The 15,415-nt window shown below is 43.7% G+C and overlaps 1 protein-coding gene across 22 annotated transcripts in view; it reads left to right on the forward strand.

Annotated features, from left to right (window-relative positions):
• The window catches only part of MICAL3 (microtubule associated monooxygenase, calponin and LIM domain containing 3), a 173,086-nt gene extending 159,327 nt beyond the window's left edge, over positions 1 to 13,759 (forward strand). For 19 of the 22 annotated variants that reach the window (XM_063153805.1, XM_063153804.1, XM_063153810.1 and 16 more), the window contains 4 exons: positions 5,195 to 5,260; positions 7,641 to 7,740; positions 8,700 to 8,773; positions 8,858 to 13,759. In XM_063153805.1, coding sequence (XP_063009875.1) covers positions 5,195 to 5,260; positions 7,641 to 7,740; positions 8,700 to 8,773; positions 8,858 to 9,042 — 425 coding nt within the window. In that variant the 3' untranslated portion in view covers positions 9,043 to 13,759. The remainder of the gene's footprint in view (positions 1 to 5,194; positions 5,261 to 7,640; positions 7,741 to 8,699; positions 8,774 to 8,857) is intronic. The other 3 variants (XM_063153813.1, XM_063153816.1, XM_063153826.1) reach the window with 1 other exon arrangement.
• Positions 13,760 to 15,415: the final 1,656 nt, after the last annotated feature.

Genomic DNA, 15,415 nt, shown 5'->3' on the forward strand with positions numbered 1-15,415 from the left:
GTCACCTTGCTTCCTTAGTCCCAGCCTCAACTCCTAACCCAGTAGCTCCTTGTCTGCCTCTGGAAAGTACCTCCATGGTTTCCTGTGTCATCAAGTGAGCAGTTTCATTTTCCTTGCACCCACAGGAAATCATTAAATAAACAGCCACACACTCCCATCATGCTTTTTTTCTTGGCTGGAGGATGCCAAGAGAGGCAAGAAGGATGTAGGGAAGAGAGCTGGTATGTTTGATAGTGTTGATTTCATTCACACACTTTGGCTTCTTGACAAGGGCCTTATGACATCAGGTAAACAGGGCAGGGAAGTGCAATTGTTTGGACTTTTAAAAAATCTTTGTACTCTATTTAAAGCACACTCTACAACAACTTCACCTTTTTTTAAACTTATTTAAAACATTTGAGTTTACTATGTCCTTTAAAGTCTTGCAGGTCTAACTCTGCAAGGCTGGAGCCTGATATATTCAAGTGGGATCAGTCCTATTTCTTGTGATTGGTAAACACAGCTCTTCTGAAAGGGGAATGGAGTTGTAAGATAAACATTGTTTTTGCAGTCTGCAGCCGTTTTTGACTCTGAAGTGAATTGGTAACTTGTTTTCTTTGCTGTAAATTTTGAGCAGGAAAGAGCACTTGATAAGCAGAACTTAAGTACCAGTACTTGTTAGACAATTGCCATTTACCTGCTTTTTCCTGCACACAAAAACAACAGTCATGGGAGACAGGGGCAGTGCAGGACTGCATTCATGCTGAGTGCATTCTGAAGTGCCTCAAGGTCTAGTAGAATCAGAACACTTCTCTGGAGTCATTTGTGTGTGTGTGTTCTGCTCCAACCACTGCTTTCCCCATTTTTTCCCTTCCCTTCCCTGCCTTTCCCCCACCCCTTTCTGCTGGATAAATAAAAGTGGTTCAGTTTGCATGACAATCTGGTTCTTTTAGCGATTGTACTATAGAGGATATTGAGTTTGACCCAGATTTAATAAACTGTGATGTGCTTTTGGGACATTTGCCAAAATCCTTGCTCTCAGCCTGCAGTTCTGTGGATGCTGTTCTGCAAGAGTTGGCTTTCTGTATCTCTGGTTTTTAACAACACTGCTGTTGAACAGCTTCACCAAATAGTAAAGTTAGAATGCTTTTTTTTTCAGTACTTGGGCTTCTGATCATAACCTGATCTTCTTAAGGGTGGAAAAGAGGACATTTACTATGATCAGTGCCCTTTCACTTACTGATCCCGTTTGGACTGATCCATATTTTAAGCACTGATTTAAAATCAGAGCTTTCAGTATTCCTGATAAATAAAGGGATGGCATTTGTTAGCAGAATAAGTTCCCAAAGTGTCATGCTTGTAACTTGTGAGGGCAAGTTCCACAGAATTGAGATTGGCCTCAGAGCTGGGGTTTTCTGTCCATTGTTGTTGTTTTCCAAACCACTGTGATTAGTCAACAATATAGAAATCAAAGGCTTTGGATGCAAAGTTTGCAAATGATGTGATCCCACTTGGTCAGTGGGATCTGTTCAAGTAAATTTAACTTGCAGTGACTCACCACTTCTCAGAAATCATCACAGCTCTTATATCAAAAAACTGTGGCAAACAGTGAAGGGGACCAGTGTGAGCTGCAGCTTGGGGATAAGGGGGTCTGCCACCCCAGACTCTGTGCAGTGCTTTTTCATCCTGATCATTTTGACCACTGGGCTTGTGATTGTGAAGAAGTGTTATGGAGCTAGAGAGGAAAAGGACAAAACCAAACTGAAGAATTGCTCTTTAATCAACAGGTAAATAAAGAGTAAAAAATAATGCAACAGTCTAATGTAGCTTCTGTAACAAGGAACAGTGTGCAGTGAAAATGAACATAGTGGCTATACAATTTCTGGTCCTTGTTTTGAAGAGACTTTGAAGCTATGGTATTTATTCTTCACCTGGCTCTTGGTTTCCACCACTGTAGCAAAGTCTGCAGTCTCTCAAGAGTACTGTGACAAACAAGGTCAATCTTGTGGCTTTTTTACACAGAAGCAAAGTAATCCCAGTCACTTTATTGATGGGATGTGTCTGGTGTGCCAGGCAGAGCTTCTGCATCTTGAGAATGTTCAGTGTGCTTAGGAACTCTTTTTCTTAATAAGCTGCAGCTCTGGCCTCCAAACCATGCTCTGACTTGCCAGCAACTTGGACTGCTTTACAAGGCTTTGCACAAAAGAAGAGTTGTCTTGTGGCACTGAAAGGGAGCAACTTGCAACTAACATTAGTCTGTTGGCAGCTTTATGCCTCTGGTGAAAAAAATGGGAATTTTCTGTCCAGAGGCTATAGCCACACCTTACTTGCTGGCAGCACAGGACCCTAAGAAGGGGAGATTACAGAAATGGTTCTTCTCTTGCCCTTCAGCTCCTTCCAAACAAACTGCTTCAGTGGGTGTTGCTGCTGCCAGAACTTCTCCATGTTGTGGGTGAATACATGTGTCAGTATATTTTTGGTGGTGAAGAAGATTTAAACAGAAAGGGAGGTTAGGTTGTTGAGGTTTTTCTAATTTGCACAAGAAATGGGTTTTACTCTATCTGGCCCTGGCTCCACATCCAGGAAAATTGTCTTGCAGTGATGATCCTATTTGTAATTTAATGAGACTGGGAGGTGGTGATTTCTCTTCTCTAAACAATGCAATAATATTATTAATAATAAGTATAATAATACTATTTACTGTAGGATTAGTAATGGCTTTTGGAGCAATAAGCCATAAAATAAGCTTTAGAGAACCATGGGAAGTAAGTTTTCAGGTTGCACTTTGTTCTTGCTGTTAAGGACCCTCCAATATATAAGGAAGACTTTCTAAAGCCTTGCTAATCATCCTACTTTGGACAGAAATTGTTTCCAAAGTAATTGCAATGATCATAACCTGCATTTCCAATTTAATTAACTGTAATTTACATCTAGAGTAGCTGGAAAGGATCTTAATTGCAAAGGTTATGTTTATTATCTTACTGAAAAAACATGTTGACTTTTCTAGTAGCAGGACTAGTGTAGATACCGTGGACTTTGTAACTTGATTCAAGGACAAATTTTCTTTAGACAAGAGTAGGAAGATAACTAAGAGCAGGGGAGGAAAGTGCAGTTGTGGGGAGTGAGCTCTGCATTAGTCAGGTGCTGTGTGATCCCTGGGGCTTTTTACTGGAGACCAAAGCTGGGATCCTCCAGGTATCACACCACTTGCTTGCTGTTGACAAAGCTAGCAGTGTGTGGCCATTTCACAATGAGATAAATGACATTTTCACATACTGGGTATTTCTTTTCAGCTCAAATATGGAAACTGGAAGTTCCTCACCAAGTCCCTATGTTCATGGCTTGAAATGTATCAAATCCCCCCAGCCCCCAGTTCTGAATGAAATCTCAAGCCCTGAAAGAAGTGAATTTTTTCCATAGTTAAATCTCCATCTCCCTGGCTACCCTCAAAACAGTGGTTAGACCAAGTTAGAGTATTAAAGCTTTTAGCTTAAAGAATTAATTTGAATAAGATAGGATGGGAAATTAAAAATATTTGAGTATCATGCACTAAATGCTCTGCTTTGTATGGAAGCATATTCTTGACCATACCTTTGTGGTTTGGAGTTTTTCTTGTTTGTTTTTACATTTGTAACCTGATCTGTGAAATGGCAGTTGTAGGAAAAAAAGCCTTAGTATTTTTCTATTTTAAATGCAGAAGTTGGAAAATTCAGAACAGCTGTAATTAATGTTCTGGTACTTTCTCAATGTTGTTGGTACCATGCTTTATTTGTAACTGTCCTATGGCCAGCTGTGGCACCTCTCCTGATGTTGCCCCTTCCTGCTTCCAGTGCAGAGGTTTCTTCTTCTGAGAAAGACTGCTGCTCAGTCACAGGCTTTGAAGCTGGTGTGCTCTCCCTCTTGCTCCAGTGTGTCATCCATGTGCTGGTCTAGTTCTGTGATGGTCCCTTCTAAAGCCTTCCCAGTCCACTGGTACTTTTGTAGAGCTTTCTGTGAACCACAAACATCAAACTCTGCTGACTTCTCCAAAATGAGTGTTATTCTTACCATGCTGTTGTTGTGGAGTTTATGCCTTTTCCCAACACAGAAATGCCTCCTCTTTACAAATGCAGTTGTGCCCTGAGCCCAGTAAGTGTTCCATTGTGCTAGCTCTGATGTTTCAGAGTTCATCATCTCCCTGGTGCTCGTTCTCCTGTAACTATTAGTGACATTGGTCACTGCCTACTGTTTATCTCTGTAATGTTAAGTACCACTGAAAAGCAAATTCTTGGTGTTAAAGAGGCTGAACTTTTTGAGAGATGAGAAATGCTAGTCCTCCACTAGCTGATGGAAAAGATGATAAAGATTCAGTAAGTCACTGGTACTAACAGGACTTGTAAGCTTTAAAATGCTTTGTGGAATGAGAATGCCAAGGCAGAGCTTTAAATTTCCTGGTTTGGGAGAGCTTTAAATTTCCTGGTTTAACTCTGCAGAGTCCTCAGTTGGTCACTGCCCCCACAGACCCTGATGTGAACCACTTTATCTGTGTAAAAGCCTTTTCCCCCCTAAGCACAGCAGTCTGGTGGGGTACCTGTGTACTCACCATACTTGACACAGCAGACCCTGGCAGGCTGGTTCCATGGTAATCAGATTCTCCCTGTGGTGTTCCCTGTCTGAAGACATTCTATTCCATTGCAAAGGACACTTTTTCCATCAGTGGGTGCTGCCACGGTGATAAGAGCATGGTCCTGATAGAGCTGAAGGTAGGGTGGCTGCTTACAGCTGGTGAGACTTACTGTAACCCTGCTTGAAATCTGACATTTATCAGCAGAAGTTAAAGACATGTCTCTACTCCTCCTGACATCTGGGTCACAAAGCTTTTGGTTAAAGACCTTGCACCTGAAAACTGTACATCAGGAAAAGGGCAGTAACAGTAACCTCCTGCCTGGTGTTTGTACAGCTCAGTAAGAGTTCACCAGTACCTCAGTCTACCTCTTACCTGTTATCTGTGCTTATTAGGGACATTATTCATCTGTAGACTGTATCCCTTGTTTCTGCTTCTCCATTTCTTGTATTTTTTCTTTTCTTTTTCTTCTTGTGTTTCCTTTCTTTCTCACTCTTATGCTTTTTGTCCTTTGCTTGTCTTTTATTTCACCCCTTTCCTCCTCTTCTGTTCCACTTCCAACTTCCTCTTCCTCTCCTGCCTCTTCCTCTTCCTCGTTTGGTCCTATTGAAGTTGAGCCCAATGGCGGGACACCACGTCGTAGACCTCTCTCCTTCTGCCCTTGCTGTGCCCATGAAGGTAACGTAACCTCACACACCCCTGTCCTCCTGCCCACAGCTGGGTTCTCATAGCAGCACTAGTCAGCCAGTGACCACAGGGCCCCCAGCCCTTTTCTTGCTGTGTCCCCAAGCCAGCCTTGTCTGTAGCTACCTGGTAACCAGCTTCTCTCAGCCTGTGGCAAGCTGTTAAAGGTACAGTATCCCTTTTGCTAGTCCCAGCTGTGCAACAGAAGGTGCAGTGACTGGGAGGGACAATGGGCAGCAGCTGTGGGACCAGAAGTGTCGCACACTAAAGTTTCTATTTTCATTTGGTGGCTTCAATCACTCTATTCCTCCTGAAACATGTTTGGAAGGTGGGGTAAGGGAATGACAATATGTTTCCTTAAATACTGCCTTTTAATTAGCATATAGGGATTAAAGGAATACTGTGTCTTTATAAGGACTGATTTGAAAAACATCCGTGAACTTTAAAAGCCAACAGACCTTAAGTTAGACTAGTTCTCCCTCATCTGTCTTGCTGAGTGCATTCTTTAACTATCCCAAATGGAGTTTGCTGTAGAGTTTCCATTGCCAAGGCATGGGGAAGGGGTTGTTTTATGTGTGTTCATGGTGTAATTTTGCTAACCACTTATCTGCTTTCCATAGTGCTCCCTCACATCAGTTGTCAGTGCTCCCTTTCCAGTCCTCCCATTATTCCTCTACTCATTGGCTGTTTAAAAATACTTACGTATTCCATAGGTCAGTAGCATTGTGGTTTTGGCTTTTTCTTAGAGGCATTTGTTTTCTATACATCCTGGCATTGGAAAGGAAGGGGAGACTTCCCAGTGTTTTCATGGCGCCACAGCACTGGACATCTGCATGTACAGTCTCCCTCTCCTGTCGCCACGTGGGCATATTGTGCAGAGATGCTCAGAAAGGAATGCTTGGAACTGAGCAACACACTGCTATCAAGTCCTCAGGGGCTCTTAGGGTGCTTCATCCCAGCCTGGTGTTCCCCCAGGGGCTGGTATGATGTATTTCCAAAGGCAGCCCAAGCTGCAGCATACTAGGAGTTGTAGGCTCTCCCTTGTGTAACTGCAGGGCAGCGCTTCTCTGACTACTGAGGATGAGGCAGGGCATGGGTCTGAATTAAGTAGTTATTAATGTGCTATGGGTCTGAATTAAGTAGCCATTAATGTGGTACGGGTCTGAATTAAGTAGCCATTAATGTGGTATTTGTGCTGTGTCTGTGTTGTAGAGTTTGACTAGTAAGCTTGCTGCTTGATTAATCTAGCATTAGAGGGACTGTTTGAGAGTTTTTGTTCTTATGTAGGGAGTAGCTATCCACATAGCAGAGACAGGGGTGTTAGTTACCTTGGGATGCCTAGGGCATGTGCAGTGTAAGATGATGGGATGCAGCAATCCAGAAGTGCTGCTCAGCCTGATTTGAGGCCTTTCTCCTGCTTCTACTGCCACACAGGCAGGAATGTTGCCACTGGCCTTGATGGGGTCTGGTGTAAATCACAGCATTGAGGCGCAGGTTGTTCAATGTGGAATAAGTGGCCCAGACCAAGAGCTTGTCAGGAGGAGCCTCCTTGGTAAGTTCTTGTGTTTGCTAAATATCAACAGAAGGCTTTGGGAACAGCATTCTGCATTTATTCCACATGACTCCTGACAGACACAAAATTCGTCGGTGGACTATTGAGTTAGTTTAGGAGTTTGTTCTAAAATAAAAGGACCAGCAAAGAGTTCTGTACTGGGTGGTCAAGGCCCAAGGTTTCTTTATTCTTCTTTCATATTAGCAAATGTGTCTGGGGGTTCCTTTTCTTTCTAGTGCTGGTATGCAGAGGAGTAGAATGAGTTTCTGTGTTCACTGTGCAAGGGGATCTTCCAAGATGAATAGGTATGTGTGTCTAGGAGGAGCAGTCAGAAAAGGTTTACTTAACTGTCGAAAAAAAGAGGAGACAAGATGTTACTTTTGGCTAGTAAAAGAAAAACTTGAGGACATGCAATTGAAGAAAACAAAGGTAAAACACAGGGAGTTACAATTGAATCCTTTTCTGATGAGCATATGTTTCAATAGCTGGCATAAGCATCTATAAAATTCTTCTAATGAAAGGAAAAGTTAAATACTCATAGAAATTGGGGCTTTCTGCAGTAAAAGCGAGGAAGAAACAAGTAATCACAAGAATATCAGAAACAAAATAAAAGTAGGCTCCAAAGAGAAGAGAATCTTTTTGGAGGTGACTTCCACTCAGCTGAGTGCTGTAGGCAAAGTGAACGGACCCGGCTTGGGAGTGCTCTGGCAGCATCTTGCTCGGCTTTCTTTGCACATTTTGCCCCATTGTTGTTTTTGCAGTTTGGGCTTGTAAGGATTGCAGGGTGTTACCTGAAAATTTACCAGGTTTCTTTCTTGGCAGGCATGGGTAAGAAGGATGACCCCAAGCTGATGCAGGAGTGGTTCAAGCTGGTGCAGGAGAAGAATGCCTTGGTTCGCTACGAGTCTGAACTGATGATATTGTGAGTGAATGTGGAAAAAATGGGGATTTTCCATAAATAGCAGTGGAAGATCTGTCAGTATTGTCTTCCCTGTAAGGCCAGGAGGTCAGCAGCCTCTTAGGCTGAGACAGGAATCCCAAATACATTTTAAAGGAGTGGTAGAAGAAAGAACAATAGTGGTAAGGGATTAAAGTTCCAATTATTTGTGCACATGCAGAAGTACAGGTATGTGAGCCCTTCTCATGCTGTTCTTGTATAAAACACATCCTGTTTGTGCAAGTGTGTTCAAGCTATGCAGAAATAATGTGAGACTCCTTCTGGTTTTGTAAAATTGTCTTCTAAGCATAGCCAAAAGCATTTAATTCAGCCACCTTGCCTTGTGGCCCTCCTTTCTGCCTGTAGTGAGACCCCAGTGCTGCTCACGTGGGCTCAAACGGTAAAGGTGTTTTCCTGTTAATGAAACTGGGGGGTTTTTCTGTTCCCCCCCAAATTCTGTTTCAGTGAATTTCTGTGCAAATTCACTGAAATTAATTTGAGTGTGTCAGCTCACCTTAGCAATGTGGAAGCTGATGGCCTTAGTGGCAGAAAAGTCCCAAGGTGGTGTTTGCAATAGCTTGATTGTGTCCTTAATAATAAGTAATTTGTTAATAAGTAACTTTGGGTTTAGAGTGGGAAGTAGCAGGGGATATGTAGAGGCATTGCAGATTTATTTGCTCTTTGACTCTACTCTATATTTAGTTTGCTCCACTTTTGGTATTGCACTTCCTAGCTTCGGGCAAATAACCTGAAATGCTAAAAGTGCAATTAAAGCTTTTAAATATAGTTATATATCTTAAGTTATTGAAGAGTTGTTCCAAACAAGATTGGTAAATGACACAGCAGATATCTAGAGAGGGAGCAGAAGCTGAGAATGAATATGAAGCAATGTATGCAGTGTTTTATTACATCTGGAACTTGGATTTCTGCTCTTTTCCTTTTAGTGCTCGGGAGCTAGAACTGGAAGACAGGCAGAGTCGACTGCAGCAGGAGCTCCGTGAGAGGATGGCAGTAGAAGGTGAGAGCAAAAGGAGATATTTCATGGATTGGATGTGTGTATCTCTAGCCTTGTGTATGCTGATAGATCTTGATATCTCTGTAGATCATCTGAAGACAGATGAGGAGCTCTCAGAGGAGAAGAGGATCCTGAACGAAATGCTTGAAGTAGTGGAGCAGAGAGATTCCCTTGTGGCTCTCCTTGAGGAGCAGCGGCTTCGAGAAAAAGAAGAAGACAAGGACCTGGAGGCAGTCATGCTTTCCAAAGGTTTTAGCTTGAACTGGTCCTGAGCTTAGCACATTTACCTCTGCTGGTCTGTGTTGTCCAGTTGGCCTACCCTGAGTTTGCCAGAATTACATGGATATGAAGATGTTGAAGGGGAAACTTCTGAAAGGTCCAACAGCATGCAGAGATTTGGTTCGAAGCACTCAGAAGCCTTTTGATAAGCGTGTTGGTTCCAGAAGCTTAAGTTTTACATGTCTGCAAGCCAAGTTGAAGAAATGAGTTGAGACTGTGCAATCTCCTTGAGGTCCTGTACGATGGACCATGTTTTGTGTGTGGTAGGAGGGAGGGGGGAATAATCCATGTGTGGGGAAGGAGGTTAAGGGAAGAAGTACCCTTAACTACATTGGATTTAAGGCAGTCCATTCCCTTCCCATTTTTACTACACCAGTTCTAATAAAAGGGAGGGAAGTGGCAACCTTTCCTGAAAAACCACAGCAGCCTGTAGCAGTGGAGTCAGCTGTCCAAGAGAGCTCCAGAAGCCCAGGGCAACACCTTCTTTGCTTTAGTCTTCCTCCCCACCAAAGAAACCTGCAGTTGATCCTTATGCATGGATATGAAGAAATACAAGACAGAGAAGATACTGCTGTGTGTGCTGGAACTCTCTGCCTCTTGGTTTTTGGAGAGAAGTGGGCATCAGTGGACTCTTTCCCTATCTTAGCCTCCTAAATCTTCTTGTGGGGAACAAGGGGAGCAGAAGAGAGAGGGAAGATGCCCACCTGTTTTGCTACACACTGGAGAGGCAGCTACTGCTGGCCTTAGTCTTCATGGCCACAGCTCAGAGGCTGGTGGGCTTCCTTGTTCTGTTTTTATTGTGACTGTTTTGACACTGGAAAATACTGCTGTGGGACAGTGGTAAGTGTGTGCTGGGGCAGGGGTGTTCCCAGGCAGCGTTTCCTGGTTATTAGGCCCCCTAAAAGGGAGAAGCCCTGAAGTGACCGAACCACCATTAAGACTTTTCAGTGTTTTTATTTTTTTTTCTCTGTATTTTGTTTTTGCACATTGGAAACAAAGCTTAAGACCTGCCTGGGCCCTCAGTCACTTTGACCCTTTTATGTCAATTAACTTATTTTTTTAATACTTGAAAGAAGATTCATTTTTGTATCTTTTAGGAAAAAAAATGGACGAGTGATGGGTGTGTGTGCCTGCTGCATCCTACAACTTCCACTTCAAAATTACTGGACGTTGTTACCTGTGGCTATTTATTAGTGTTCTTAATAATAATTTGATTGTTACACATATTTGATTGTGGAGGGAGTGTTTTAACTCTGTTAGAGAAAGACACTACTGCGGATTGGTCCCTGCTTCACAGCAAGGGCAGCCTTTATGTACCCATGGATGCATCCTGCCCTAGGAGTTTTCATCTATGAAAAAATCCTGTGCACTCATGGAGTTTAAGAATCTATTTGTGTTCTTAGCATCCTTTTCTTCCACATCCCACATTCTCTCTTTTGGACTAACAAACCTATATTTATTTAAATTTTACATTTTTATAACAAGAAAGCCAAAACTGTGAGGTAGAAATATCCCATATGTCTCTTCCTCACTGAAAGAGGAGATCCTCACAGTCCTGATACAGTTTGAGGGATTTCCATGAAAACAAAACCAGCACATTTCCTGCTGCATCTATTGGAAGAAGCTCCTTTTGGCCCAGTTAGTGAATCTGCTGCTTTTCAGCCAGGAGGGTCCTGACTGTCACCACACAATGATGGATGAGCAGGATGTGCACTGAGCAGCTCAGCCCCCCTCCCTGTGGGACAGACTCCCTGGACAAGCCGTGTCCTTAACCTATCCTGCAGAGCTGAAGCAGCACTGTGCGCTGGGGATGTGTCCCATCCTTCACATGATGTGTCCAGAGGGTTTCCCTCCTTGGGATGCTGACTGTGTTCTTTTCCTGTTCAAGGAGTACCAAGGCTGCTTTCTGAAGTCCCTGAGAACAAGTCCCATTCCCAAGCACATTTGTACAGCCTACTGACTCTTCCAGCTGGAATTGACACTGCCAGTGCGAGGCACCCCAGCAGGGCTGAACATCCTTCAGTCTTTTGCCCTGGCACAGAAGTTTGCAAGGTCCCTTGCTGTTGGCTCTCTACCTCCTTCAGAGGGGTCTCCTGTAAGCCAAGGTCTATGATTTGAATTCACCTCTGACTTGGGAGAATGCCCCAGGCTGAGGAAGAATGGGTAGACTGTCCATGAGGACTCTGAGCAGTGCTGGTTGCTAACTATGGAAACCCGTGTTTTCCACCCAAAGTGTTCTCCCTTTATTCCACATAAGGCATTACAAATTAAATCCAGATACTCGTGAAACCAAGCAGACAGGCAGCTGCAGTGCTACTTCATAACTGTGTGTGTTTAGCAAGTGGCACCTGCCATTCCAGCATCCCAGAGCGTTGGCTTTACCAGCAGGATTTCTAACAAACAGAATTCCCTCCCGTTTGCTGGTGCAGGGCCTGCTGCCCAAGTGAGACTGGCAGTGGTAGTTTACAGTCTGCATTTGAGGGGCCACTGGAAGCTGGAGTGCAGGAAGAGGGAAGAAAAGATGGAAAGTTAACTGTAAATTGTCTTGTGCAGAGAGTTGGCCTCAGTCCATTTTATTGTGCACTGGGTATATGGACCACATCTATCTAACTTGTAACAGAAGGTCATTGAATGTGAGCTGTAGAACTAAAAACACTTCTGAAGACTCTTTTTAGATGGTTTCTTTTCCCTTTCATGCTGAGGGACATTTGCCAGATCTTTGCAATGCTGAAGAGTGAGATCACTTCAGGATGTAGTACCTTACAGCACAGAAAACCCACATACTCCAACCCTAAACTCTTTGGGTTGTGCTGAAGGCCTCCAGCAGTGAGAATGAAAACAAAGAGCTAACATCGCACACACAAATTGATTAAAATACACAAAAGGGAATGTTAAAAGGCCTTTTTATATCAAAATGGTTGTAAAAGGCACAACTTGTTATTTGCTGTTCAGTTGCACTTTAAGAATATGACTTGCATATCAGATAGTGGGATTTTTTACTCTCTGAATATTTTTAATTCAAATTTTGTATTTTTAAAGCTGAAGAAGGTTCTTGTGAGCACAAGATCCCTTATTTGTATCCGAATCCGAGCAGGATGTTGTAGCTCTTTGCGCTGCCCGCAGCGCGCACTCAGCCACGTGCATTCAATGACGTGTGTCCATTTCACGTGTGAGGAGAGCCCGGGGACCCTCAGCTCCCCAGGCGTGGGCACACAGGGGTGGCTGTCCCCAGGTGACACGGGGCTGGCCGTGCTTCGTCCCGGCAGCCGGCGGGAACAGAGCCGAGCTCGGAGTCTGAGCCGCGCTGGTTCTGAAATGGGCACACCGAGGACGGGGCGAGCCCTTCAGCCCCGGCGGGGAGGGAGGGGAACACCAGCTCCTGGCAGGAAACGCCCAGGAGGTAAATGGAGATGGGGGAGTGAGGACTGCCAGAACAACTAATCTGCTGTTTTCACAATACCAATTATTTTTAAACTGTTCTGTTCCTTTTAACCATATTGTCATTAAAAGTCACAACTGGCTGTAAAATTCCGAGCTTCGGAGAACTAATGTGTGGGGAGGTGACGAGACATTTCAGCTCCAACTTTCAGACATATTCCTTCTTTCAGTTAACCAATACCCCCTGGTCTCACTAGGGCATGTTATAAACCGCATTGCTGAACATATTTTAGAGCAAACCGCAGGTTTTAAAGGTCTGTCCTTCTCTCTCTGTCTCTGCATTTTCTGTAAATATTTGTTTGTATGTAAAGGCACCAGTGGATCCTTGGGCTACCCCATGGTCAAGAATCTGAGTTTTGTGCAATGCCTAGGCCTCTGTTAGAACACGGTGCTTGCGTAGAGCTAGTCACCACATTTGTGTGCACTCTGGTGGGTTTTAATATTTTTATACATCCTAATCCTGAATGTTATGAAGTATTCTAAGTGGTCTAGACAGCATGATCTAGAGCAGCCGGCAGTTCCCTGTTGTGAACAGCTACACCTTGTTTGGTTAACATTCTTCTAAAATGAGTTTCCCATTAAGTGTTTACACCACACACTGGTGGATTGAGAGAGGTGTTGTTGCATTGTAAAATCTCCCATGTGCAAACTGAAAAGCTTCAATGGGAATTTCAGTTGTCACTGTCTGCAAGGAAGAGAGCTCTAAAGCATACTAAAAACCAGTCTGTATATAATCACAGAGAAAGAGATTGCTGGCTGTTGACCTTTGCAAAGTAACAGAGATGGGAAGCTTTCCAAAAGTTCCTGCTTTTGGATTGTCCAAGCCTGCTACCCTGCCTGTACATGCCTGCTTGGCAGGGTAGCAGGCAGATGAGGATGTGACTGAAAGCAGGTGTGAAGGGGAGGATGCCATGTTCTGATGGCATTGCAGTAATTTCAGTACTCTGTATCTGTGGGTGCATGCGTGTGTGTGTGAAGTCTAATCCAGGCAAAGGGACTTGCTTTGGCACCTGCCCTTTTGTATGAACGTGAACTCTGATATTCAGATTGTTCAAGGCGCTTACGGTTGGCATGTATGGAACGCTAACAGAAAAGCGAATACCCTACCTGTACAAAACCAACTCTGTTCCAGCCTGTTTTCTTCTATTTGGTTGTGTTTTATCGTTTGTTTTCATGCACACTTGCTTCATTGGTGTTGAGATTTTAGCACCTCAGATGGCCAACTGAACTAAAAAAAAAAAAAATAAAGTCATTAATTATTTTTTCTTTTTTGCTGGTGGCGCTATCGTTTCTTTCCTCTGCTGTTATTTCTTTGGTTGATGATTGATGAGGACCTGAGAGGAGATGATCTAGAGATAAATCTGGGTGTTAAAAGTGCCTGCCTTTAATTACTCTTTTGCTGACTCGCTCTCAGCCACTCTGAATTATCTGATGAAAAAAAATCAACAAACATCCCCAGTGCCTGTGCATATTCCATATTGTTTCTTCAGATTCTCAGTGAAGTTACTGAGAAGAAGGGATGAAGGTAATATAAATTGGTTTATAGAAAGTAGGATTTCATTTTTGTAGCTGAATCTCACTTCCTCAGCCTGCAGTACTAGCCTGAACATCTGGTGTAGCCTGATGGTGATGTAGCAGCATTCAGAATAATATGGGGAGAAGGACATCAATGCCTCTGTGCTGACTTTTAAAATTTTTCCTTTTTTTTTTTTTTTTTCTAAGAAGCAGAAGTTTTACACAGGATGATGGGGAAAATCCCAAACAATATGTTTCATTTTCCCAGCCGGGGAAATCCCAAACAATGTGTTTCATTTTCTCAACACTCCACCATTCTTAAAAAAAAAAAAAAAGACAAAGGATAAACCCTGGTGTTCCTATGGTGGTGTGATAAAAGGAAACCTATTAGTGCAGCGGGAGGAGGACACGCCTTGGATTTCCCCTTGCCTCCCCGCTGCCTGGGGGCTGGTGAGCAGGCTGTGCTGCAGGTGGCAGGAATGACAGCTCTGTGCAGCTCAGCAGGGCAGCAGCTCACTGCCTACATTTCAAACCTTACCATTCTTCCTGTTCTTTTGGTCTCTTGCTCTCCCCCATAGTAGTGGGAATAAAAATAGTAGTGAGAGAAAGCTGTGGTTACCCAGGGATGGGGGATCTTGTGCTGTCGGCCAGTCTATAAGGATTTCTCACTTGATGCCAGAAGAAAAATGGAATGTCTAGAAAGTTACTGCTGGGCTCTGGGACACAGGAGGTTGATTTGCATCCATAGTTTCCAACATATATCATGGCTTTTAAAGTTATATTGCAAATTAATAAGTTATATTGTTAATTCTCAATCTCCATTAGGAACAAAGATATTCTGCTGTTTCACAAACTGTGGATGGAACAACGGGTCCAGGAATAGCTTTATCTGTTGTTAGCTTGGGCAAAACCTGTCAGCCCTTCAAGATGAGTGCTCCTGCACAGATTAGCTCTGAAATTACACCAGGGAAAGACCCTGTAACAAGTAAACCCCACCCCAGGAGCTCAGCCTGGTGGCAGCTGCTGCTTTCCTTTTCCCTCGATAATGAAAGTAGCCTCCAGAAGCCTCTGACCCTTTCCAGAAGTGGCATTCCATGCCCAGGAAGCTGCCTCACCCACCCTGTGAGTTCCCCTTGGCACAGAAGCACAAACCCCTCCGTGCAGAGGCAAGGAAATCACCGAGGTAGGAGGGTGAATGTTCCCTCAGGAGCACAGGAGGAAGGTTGTCAGTGGGTTCATCAGGAAGTGTGCAGAACCTCTTTCTGGCAGCAGCAGATATATTTTATCTTATACAACCCCTCCTGGCTGTACTCGGCCTGGCTAAAGACAATGAATGTAACTTGTCAGGAAAAATAACTGTGGGAGTCATTCCTCCAACCCCCCTGCCTTTCTGGCTTCCCTCATGTTTTACAG

The sequence above is a fragment of the Melospiza melodia genome, chromosome 4 (genome assembly GCF_035770615.1).
Source record: "Melospiza melodia melodia isolate bMelMel2 chromosome 4, bMelMel2.pri, whole genome shotgun sequence".
Taxonomy (NCBI): domain Eukaryota; kingdom Metazoa; phylum Chordata; class Aves; order Passeriformes; family Passerellidae; genus Melospiza; species Melospiza melodia.